Raw genomic sequence first — 10,558 nt, 5'->3', positions numbered from 1 at the left:
TGTGATGCTATACAATCTGACACAGACTTTCCAAAACCTAGCGCTTCCAAAATATAACTGACATTAAGCTGACCAGAATTTCACGGGCCTGTGTTCAGAAATAAAGGAGCAGAATTGATGCAACGGCGCATACACTATTTTAGGTATTACAGTACCATGGTATTACAGTACCACTCATGTCTGGTGCCATTCAAGAGCTCCGGAAGAGGAGGACTTTTTAAAAGCAATTGGTAACTACAAACCACACACGCATAAGGTGACTAAATACGCTCTGCAGATGCATTCTCTTTTGTTTTTCCGACCAATGATTGAAACATATAAACATCGCTTCTACTTGTTGAGCGGCAACGTGTGGCCGTGAATTCCTCCTCCATGGACCCACACTACATGATACAGACTAATTTGTTGCTTTTGCTTGATCAAATGGTCAATCATCATCCTTAGGAATGAAATCCCTAACTTTCACATCAGCATCTTCCCCGTACTGGATGCAATTGTCTATGTTTGACAGCACATACCGAATGCTGCAAATGGGAGGATGGTCAGGGATACCAAAAAACAGAACCAGGTAGATAAATCTGCCAAGTCTCTAGGCTAACTGGTCCATACATGCCATGGAAATAACTGGAAATTTAATATCAGCATGGCAAATGGAAGTGCCACACTTCATCATTGCTGGAACATTTTGTTTCGCTGCAACATTATACTTCAAACTAAACCAGCTATAGCACATAAATTTCAACTGCACAATCATCTCAAGAAGGAAGTCTATAGGAGTCTACGCTTTTTTTTGAAGATGACAAAGCCATGGGTAAACAAGGTCGGGAGGGGAGGTGAAGGGGAAGTTAAAGAGGAAGAAATTTAATGGATCCTCACTTTCCCTCCACCTGGTTGCTATGGTTGCACAGTTGTGTCTGCAGATGGCTCACTTGCTGGTGGAGTTGGCACAACGGCTGATACAGTTGGTTCATTTGGACCTGCTGCTAGCTCACTTGGTGCTGCAGTTGCCACAATAATGGCTGGGTTTACTGGTTTGGTGCTTGGGATGCTGACATACTTACCATGTTGTTGCACATCTTTTTTGTTGCACATAATTTTTGCACACAGTGTGTCTACTTTTTTGGCTGCTGGAACTGATTTAGTTGCATGAAAGCAGCTTAAATTTGCCTATGTTTTGTTTGCACACAACTATTGTGGATATATTTTCTATCTACTTTTTTTTCAGACAGTGTGCCCATAGTTGGCTGCTTGAATTGCTGTAGTTGCACGAAAGCAGATAACTGGTTGCACATATGTCCGCATGAGTGACAGTGCATGTCCATGAGTCAGAAAAAAGTTGCAGATCGAGTGTCAGTAGTTGCACAACAAGGACTAGATAGTTGCACCAAACGGTGCTTAAATTGCACACAAAAAGTTTTTTCGAACCAGGCGCATATGGGATCTAGTTTCGAAGAGGACATCGCGAGGAATCCAACGGTGAAAGCGGATCTTAATTTTGATATTCGGTTCAAAAGTTATGACATTTTAAAACAAGTTGTACTCCAAATTAAATGCGTTCACACATGTCTCATAAGTGCTTTCTAATCTTTCTTTTTCAAAACATCGTTGAATGATACTTTTCCTAGCCAATAGGAGAGAATCTTTCCTAATTTGTTTGATAGGGACACAAATTTACTAAAAGTGGAAGGCCGCTTTGGAGCGCTAGCGAGCGGTCGCTCGCTCGCTAGACGCGTCCTACAATCTAACACGGACTTTACAAAACCTAGCACTTCCAAAATATAACTGACATTAAGCTGACCAGAATTTCACGGCCATGTGTTCAGAAATGAAGGAGCAGAATTGATGCAACGGCGCATACACTATTTTAGGTATTACAGTACCATGGTATTACAGTATCACTCATGTCTGGTGCCATTCAAGAGCTCCGGAAGAGGAGGGCTTTTTAAAAGCAATTGGTAATTACCAACCACACAAGCATAAGGTGACTAAATACAATCTGCAGCTGCATTGTGTGTTGTTTTTTCGACCAACGATTGAAACAGATAAACATCGCTTCTGTCCGTTCAACGTTACCGTGTGGCGGTGAATTCCTCCTCCCATGGACCCACACTACATGACACAGACTAATTTGTTGCTTCTGCTTGATCAAATGGTCAATCATCATCCTCAGGAATTAATCCCTAACTTTCACATTAGCATCTTCCCCGTACTGGATGCAGTTGTCGATGTTTGACAGCACATACTGAATGCTGGAAATGGGAGGATGGTCAGGGATACCAAAAAACAGAACCAGGTAGATAAATCTGCCAAGTCTCTAGGCTAACTGGTCCATACATGCCATGGAAATAACTGGAAATTTAATATCAGCATGGCAAATGGAAGTGCAACACTTCATCATTGCTGGAACGTTTTGTTTCACTGCAGCGTTATACTTCAAACTAAACCAGTTATAGCACATAAATTTCAACTGCACAATCATCTCAAGGAGGAGGTCTATAGGAGTCTACGCTTTTTTTTGAAGATGACAAAGCCATGGGTAAACAAGGTCGGGAGGGGAGGTGAAGGGGAAGTTAAAGAGGAAGAAATTTAATGGATCCTCACTTTCCCTCCACCTGGTTGCTGTGGTTGCACAGTTGTGTCTGCAGATGGCTCACTTGCTGGTGGAGTTGGCACAACGGCTGATATAGTTGGTTCATTTGGACCTGCAGCTGGCTCACTTAGTGCTGCAATTGCCACAATAATGGCTGGGTTTACTGGTTTGGTGCTTGGGATGCTGACATACTTACCATGTTGTTGCACATCTTTTTTGTTGCACATAATTTTTGCACACAGTGTGTCTACTTTTTTGGCTGCTGGAACTGATTTAGTTGCATGAAAGCAGCTTAAATTTGCCTATGTTTTGTTTGCACACAACTATTGTGGACATATTTTCTGTCTACTTTTTTTCAGACAGTGTGTCCATAGTTGGCTGCTTGAATTGTTGTAGTTGCACGAAAGCAGATAACTGGTTGCACATATGTTCGCATGAGTGAAAAGTGCATGTCCACGAGTCAGAAAAAAGTTGCACATCGAGTGTTAGTGGTTGCACAACGAGGACTAGACAGTTGCACCAAACGGTGCCTAAATTGCACACAAAAAAGTTTTTTCGAAACAGGCGCATATGGGATCTAGTTTCGAAGAGGACATCACGAGGAATCCAACGATGAAAGTGGATCTTAATTTTGATATTCGGTTCAAAAGTTATGACATTTTAAAAGAAGTTGTACTCCAAATTAAATGTGTTCACACATGTCTCATGAGTGCTTTCTAATCTTTCTTTTTTTAAACATCGTTGAATGATACGTTTCCTAGCCAATAGGACAGGATCTTTCCTAATTTGTTTGACAGGGACACAAATTTACTAAAAGTGGAAGGCTGCTTTGGAGCGCTAGCGAGTGACCGCTCGCTCGCTAGACGCGTCCTACAATCTGACACGGACTTTCCAAAACCTAGCGCTTCCAAAATATAACTGACATTAAGCTGACCAGAATTTCACGGCCATGTGTTCAGAAATAAAGGAGCAGAATTGATGCAAAGGCGCATACACTATTCTAGGTATTATAGTACCATGGTATTACAGTACCACTCATGTCTGGTGCCATTCAAGAGCTCCGGAAGAGGACGACTTTTTAAAAGCAATTGGTAATTACCAACCACACAAGCATAAGGTGACTAAATACACTCTGCAGATGCATTCTCTTTTGTTTTTCCGACCAACGATTGAAACAGATAAACATCACTTATGCCCGTTCAGCGTTATCGTGTGGCGGTGAATTCCTCCTGCCATGGACCAACACTACATGATACAGACTAATTTGTTGCTTCTGCTTGATCAAATGGTCAATCATCATCCTCAGGAATGAAATCCCTAACTTTCACATCAGCATCTTCCCCGTACTGGATGCAGTTGTCGATGTTTGACAACACATACTGAATGCTGCAAATGGGAGGATGGTCAGGGATACGAAAAAACAGAACCAGGTAGATAAATCTGCCAAGTCTCTAGGCTAACTGGTCCATACATGCCATGGAAATAACTGGAAATTTAATATCAGCATGGCAAATGGAAGTGCTCCACTTCATCATTGCTGGAACGTTTTTGTTTCACTGCAGCATTATACTTCAAACTAAACCAGCTATAGCACATAAATTTCAAAATGCACAATCATCTCAAGAAGGAAGTCTATAGGAGTCTACACTTTTTTTTGAAGATGACAAAGCCATGGGTAAACAAGGTCGGGAGGGGAGGTGAAGGGGAAGTTAAAGAGGAAGAAATTTAATGGATCCTCACTTTCCCTCCACCTGGTTGTTGTGGTTGCACAGTTGTGTCTGCAGATGGCTCACTTGCTAGTGGAGTTGGCACAACAGCTGATACAGTTGGTTCATTTGGACCTGCTGCTGGCTCACTTGGTGCTGCAGTTGCCACAATAATGGCTGGGTTTACTGGTTTGATGCTTGGGATGCTGACAAACTTACTATGTTGTTGCACATCTTTTTTGTTGCACATAATTTTTGCACACAGTGTGTCTACTTTTTTGGTTGCTGGAACTGATTTAGTTGCATGAAAGCAGCTTAAATCTGCCTATGTTTTGTTTGCACACAACTATTGTGGATATATTTTCTGTCTACTTTTTTTTGAGACAGTGTGCCCATAGTTGGCTGCTTGAATTGCTGTAGTTGCACGAAAGCAGATAACTGGTTGCACATATGTTTGCGAGTGAAAGTGCATGTCCACGAGTCAGAAAAAAGTTGCACATGGAGTATCAGTAGTTGCACAACGAGGACTAGACAGTTGCACCAAACGGTGCCTAAATTGCACACAAAAAAGTTTTTTCGAAACAGGCACATATTGGGTCTAGTTTCGAAGAGGACATCGCGAGGAATCCAACAGTGAAAGTGAATCTTAATTTCTATATTCGGTTCAAAAGTTATGACATTTTAAAAGAGGTTGTACTCCAAATTAAACGCGTTCAGACATGTCTCATGAGTGCGTTATAATCTTTCTTTTTCAAAACATCGTTGAATGATACTTTTCCTAGCCAATAGGACAGAATCTTTCCTAATTTGTTTGACAGGGACACAAATTTACTAAAAGTGAAAGGCTGCTTTAAAGCGCTAGCGAGCGGCCGCTCGCTCGCTAGACGCGTCCTACAATCTGACACGGACTTTCCAAAACCTAGCGCTTCCAAAATATAATTGACATTAAGCTGACCAGAATTTCACGGCCATGTGTTCAGAAATAAAGAAGCAGAATTGATGCAACGGTGCATACACAATTTTAGGTATTACAGTACCATGGTATTACAGTACCACTCATGTCTGGTGCCATTCAAGAGCTCCGGAAGAGGACTTTTTAAAAGCAATTGGTAATTACCAACCACACAAGCATAAGGTGACACTCTGCAGATGCATTGTGTGTTGTTTTTTCGACCAACGATTGAAACAGATAAACATCGCTTCTGCCCGTTCAACGTTACCGTGGCGGTGAATTCCTCCTCCCATGGACCCACACTACATGATACAGACTAATTTGTTGCTTCTGCTTGATCAAATGGTCAATCATCATCCTCAGGAATGAAATCCCTAACTTTCACATCAGCATCTTCCCCGTGCTGGATGCAGTTGTCGATATTTGACAGCACATACTGAATGCTGCAAATGGGAGGATGGTCAGGGATACCAAAAAACAGAACCAGGTAGATAAATCTGCCAAGTCTCTAGGCTAACTGGTCCATACATGCCATGAAAATAACTGGAAATTTAATATCAGCATGGCAAATGGAAGTACCACACTTCATCATTGCTGGAACGTTTTGTTTCACTGCAGCATTATACTTCAAACTAAACCAGCTATAGCACATAAATTTCAACTGCACAATCATCTCAAGGTGGAAATTTTCCAGCTCAGTACAGTGTTGATTCCATAATTATTATTATTTTCCGGAAAGACCAGACCAGTATATGACAGCAAAAAATGGAACAACAGCACAAAAGTAGTAGAGCAAATTGTTAAGTGTGATATTATACCATCACCCCACCAGAAATTTGAATCTGGCAATAAGGGAATGTGTCTTCCAGATAAATGTTAAAGTTGTATCCAGATACATACTAGTAGAAGTAGCATGTCCAAGGATCAGAAACTCAAGTGGCAAAGGGTTCCTTCGATCACTTGAGCAGAAAAGAAGGAAAGCTTAGGCATGTAAAGAAGGGCTGAGGTTTCAATTAAACCAACAAAACAAACAGCAATACCTGCTCTCCTTCCTCAAATCAAGTGGTATGAAATTCACCATGTTGTAATCATCAACCTACATGATAGTAGTATGGACATCAATATTGGAGGCGGAGACGCAATATAAGAGCAAATTACCTAACAAATGAGGGTACAGAAAAAAAAAGGGGGGGAAGAAATGAAGCACGCGGAGACAAGTAATATGCACTATGAAGAAAAAGGCGGGGAGGGAGGCAGTACTGCATCAGCACATCCATCTATTCCAAATGTTAACGTAAGAGTGCCAAGATGAATTTATCGTTTTTCCCAGGCCATGAAGTTTCCTTTGGCTTAATAAAATAACTATGGATCACAAAGTGAAATGCTCACTGCTGAAAGTACAAAAGAAAGGTATGAAAAGAATCATGTGTGTGAAAATCCCTGCAATCATCATTACTTCCTTAGATATTGTTGTGGACTCACTCATATAATGGTATTTACACCAATCAAAGCTATCTAAAGCTTTAATCTACTATAGTTTCCAGAAGTCCAGAGACTCCCCAATTACCATAGCCAAACATAAGAGATGGTTATCTACTTGGAGTCTTGGACTATAAATCAGCACAAGTTATCATGCTAGAACAGTTCTACTTCCTCCGTTCACAAATATAAGATGTTATAGATATTTTAATGTACTACATAGAAATGAGTTGGCCATGGTTTATAGAATCACAAAGTAAGTGCATCATGGAACTCGAAACATATTTTTTACGCAAGATTATTCTGCAGCACAGAATAGCTAGTGCATAGTCAGAACTCAGATGCCAGAATATAAGCACCGAATAAGGTGGTGTTTCATCATAAATTAAAACTTAAGCCATGTGCCGTCAGAGCAAAGCTTAACCATGCAGACAATTTTCATCGGAAACGTAACAGTTCAACGCAGGAGATACACGTCCAGCAATTATGGCTTTATGACATAACGATATACTGACAGTTATACTTATAGGGCTTCATAAAGCATGAGATTTCACATAATTTACAGGTTCATAGAAGGCATACCAGTTCAGCTAAAGCCTTGTTTAACTTGTGAAACCGAGGCGCCATCTGTCGATTCAGCTGTGGCAGAAGAACCTGTGCCTCAGGGTTCAGATAGCTAAAAATATAAAAAACATTATTAATACAAAAAAGAGCAACTTTAAAATGTTATAGCTAAGTATACGAGAGGGAAAAGAAGAGAACATACTCTTCTACATCCTTTTTATTGGAAACAAGGTCCATCTTAGAAAGGATGTTGATATGAGGAAGCTCGAGTTGAATCATAGCAGAAAGAGAAGCCATGCAACCGCTAATGTATTTTGTGACATCACTGACAAACTGTACCAAGAAAAACAAACAGTTATCAGTCTGGGATCTGAGTTCAGTGTTGTTGTAAAGGAAAAGTACATTGGTGATTCAAACCTGTGAGTCCAAAAGGTACACAGCGCAAACAGTGAAATTTTTCCATTTCAGATACTCAACAAAGTTACGCAGAACTGGAACATGAGTGAAGAGTTCAATTTGGCCTGCCAAAACAAGATGTGGAATCTTGGGTTAACTGTTTTCATGCAATGTTAAGCAATCAAGATATCTCGGATTTTTCATAAAATAAGACATGCTACAGAACCACACAAGAGATAGATAAAGGTGGCAACATGTACATGGCAGTGCATAAGTTTATAATAAGTAAAAGGAAACTCATTACGTTAGGCCCATGTAGGTGGTACGAATAGTAGGTGGCATTAAATAGTCCATCTAACAAACAAGATACAATTAGAGCATGCAAACATTCATTGAGAATATTACCTGGGCAATCAAACACAAGATAGTCATCATCCAAGTAGTTTTCTAATTGTTCATCCAACCAATCATCCAAATTGTCTTCAAGGTGCCTAAGGGTTTCTTAAGGAAAAAACAACAACTGCCAACATAAGATCCTAAAACAATAACTTTATGCCAATAAAGAGTATTCATATCCCCTTGGAATTGTATAATTAAAATGAGTTCAATCAGATCCTAGATTACAAATGGAACTATGAATTGGACTACAGAGTATAAATCAACAGAGAAGGCACTTCTAAAATTCACAGCATAGGAACTCCATAGTATCCAAAGTGTGCAAGTAACATCCATACAAATGACTTCACCAAATGGAGCAGCAAATTGAAAGTAACTGGATGTCATAGTATCTGCTATCCAGATACTCCCTCCGTCCCAAAATAAGTGTCTCAACTTTGTATTAACTTTAGTACAAAATTGTACTAAGTTGAGACAGTTGTTTTGGGGCGGAGGGAGTAACAAATAGTGCAAGTATAGCAATACTATTTGCTCTTGGAGCACCTACATATAACTTTTGCTATTGAAAACAAAACAGAAGGCAGTTCAATTCTAGGCACAATGAAGAATTGCAGGGATGTGCTATAAGACCAAATCCACTTCAGCAGTGTAACGTTGCACCTCCAACCCGCTTATAAGTACCAATACAGAACAGAAATACATTGCAGATGATATACCATAAGGGGTCACTTCATAACTAAATAGCTTGGAAGACAACAATCAACAACAAAACAACATGCTATCGAACAACAGGATACTCCATGCAATAGATGAGGCCGCCATTTGGTCCCATCCCAAGCTCCTCCATGACATCATCCAGTGATATGAGCTCTCTAATATCTACAAAAATACCAAACAAAGGTGAGTAAGATCCCTACAAAAAATATCTGTGCACAACAGCGTGCAGGTAATCTTACCAGTAGATACAGGGTAGCTGAAGTGCTCTGCAGCTGGATCCAGATTGACCATATGAATCCTCCTGCCCACTGTCTCGCAATGTTGATACAAACCAGAGCAATAGGTCGACTGCATATGATTATTGATTAACAACTGATTAGAAAACACTATTTATCAGCTTCTCCATAATCATACTCTAACCCCCCTTGCAACGCACTCCAATCAGTCAAATTCGTTGGAATATATACACACATGTATAGTCAGAAAGCAGATGGGTACATTACTTCGTATGAAATCACGTCTAAACAGGGAGCAAACCACATCAAAACAGCACAAAATTAGCATTGAAACAAAGCAGGAGCACAACCATGCGAAATTAGCATTGGTCAGAGCGACGAACCAATTCGTCCCCAATCAAATTAGCTCCGGAGACTGAATTGAGCATGGAGCGAAAGAGGGAGCGGGCGGGAGTCGGAGACAGTCACCTTGCCGCTGCCGGCGGGGCCGATGACGAGCTGCGCGAAACCCATGGTAGGCGTTGGGCTACCAAAGGATTGAAGACGGGGGTAGGGTTGGGCTTGTGGGGGCGGAGTTGCCGGAGAAAGGGGGGACTAGAAGACTGAGGAGATGGCGGCGGCGACGTAGGCGGCGCACCAGATGAGGGCTGCGAGGAAAATCCCGACGAGGGTCATCGCAGACCGGCTGATGTACGCCGTGGAGGTCGCCGAGCTGCGGGGTGGGCTCCGGAGGGAAGGCGAGGGGGAGGGGGGCGGCGGGGAGTGCGGCCGGCGCGACGGTTGTCGGGGTGGGTGGCGGGCCTGTCGGCGGCGGCACACAGCGGGAGTGGCGGCGTGACAGAGTTTCTAGCGCTGACAGCTCACATAGCCCATACTGCCGCCTCAACAACGGTGGGCATTAATGGGCCGGCCTCTGGCACGGCCCACTAGCACATATTTCATTTATATCTAAAAAATTAAAAACCACTCAAAAAATGAAAAAAATAAAAAGGATTTTCCTGAATTAATTTTAAAATTCTGAAAGAAAATAGGTTTAGTTAAATGTCCAGAAAATCGAAGGTAAATGTTCCCATATTTTAAAATTTATTTATTAAACTAAATATAAGTTTTATATATTTTAAAAGTGCTCGCCATATATCTCGTATTTAAAAAATGTCCACGTATAAAAATATAAAAATAAAAATACAGGAAAAGAAAGAAACAAAGAAGATATTATAAAAATAAGAGGTAATCTCATGGCAATAAATGCTAGCGATGACACTAAAAGACAATCCATCGTATAAGGGCATGTACAATGATTGATAACACGGTGTTCTCTCACATATTGCATGTCATTTAGGTAAGGAAAGAAAACATGTTATTCCATGGATTACGCTATGTCATGCTCTAACATGTCTTATTGCCTTCTCGAAAAGGAGTGGAATACATAAGAAAATACCTCCTTATCAACCATTGCATGCATGCCCTGAATAATTGTCATAATTGTTTATTTAGAAGTAATAAAAAGGTAAGAAAGCAATAA

General features: G+C 40.9%; 1 protein-coding gene across 4 annotated transcripts; it reads right to left on the bottom strand.

Annotated features, from left to right (window-relative positions):
• Positions 1-3,813: 3,813 nt before the first annotated feature.
• LOC119294836 (GPN-loop GTPase 3-like) lies at positions 3,814-9,817 on the bottom strand. Of its 4 annotated transcripts, none has more exons than XM_037573109.1 (10): positions 9,505-9,817; positions 9,040-9,148; positions 8,881-8,962; positions 8,093-8,178; positions 7,709-7,812; positions 7,494-7,624; positions 7,310-7,403; positions 6,289-6,344; positions 6,067-6,207; positions 5,270-5,691 (listed from the first exon to the last, which is right to left on the bottom strand). In XM_037573109.1, the coding sequence occupies exons 1-9, from the start codon at positions 9,547-9,549 to the stop codon at positions 6,069-6,071; spliced, it is 846 nt and encodes a 281-aa protein (XP_037429006.1). In that variant the 5' UTR covers positions 9,550-9,817; the 3' UTR covers positions 5,270-5,691; positions 6,067-6,068. The 4 variants fall into 4 exon arrangements, with proteins under 4 accessions (XP_037429009.1, XP_037429006.1, XP_037429007.1 ...); XM_037573110.1 differs by having other exon boundaries at positions 6,149-6,207; positions 9,505-9,816; XM_037573112.1 differs by lacking the exons at positions 5,270-5,691; positions 6,067-6,207 and adding an exon at positions 3,814-3,976 and having other exon boundaries at positions 9,505-9,816.
• Positions 9,818-10,558: the final 741 nt, after the last annotated feature.

The sequence above is a fragment of the Triticum dicoccoides genome, chromosome 4B (genome assembly GCF_002162155.2).
Source record: "Triticum dicoccoides isolate Atlit2015 ecotype Zavitan chromosome 4B, WEW_v2.0, whole genome shotgun sequence".
NCBI classification, from domain to species: domain Eukaryota; kingdom Viridiplantae; phylum Streptophyta; class Magnoliopsida; order Poales; family Poaceae; genus Triticum; species Triticum dicoccoides.
This window is presented reverse-complemented; position numbering and strand designations above follow the sequence as displayed.

Coding starts and splice junctions, on each gene's coding strand:
- LOC119294836 (XM_037573109.1), bottom strand. CDS start 9,549: ATGGGTTTCGCGCAGCTCGTCATCGGCCCCGCCGGCAGCGGCAAG. Junction 9,149..9,504: donor GCCCCGCCGGCAGCGGCAAG/GTGACTGTCTCC, acceptor AATCATATGCAG/TCGACCTATTGCTCTGGTTT. Junction 7,404..7,493: donor AATAAAAAGGATGTAGAAGA/GTATGTTCTCTT, acceptor TTATATTTTTAG/CTATCTGAACCCTGAGGCAC.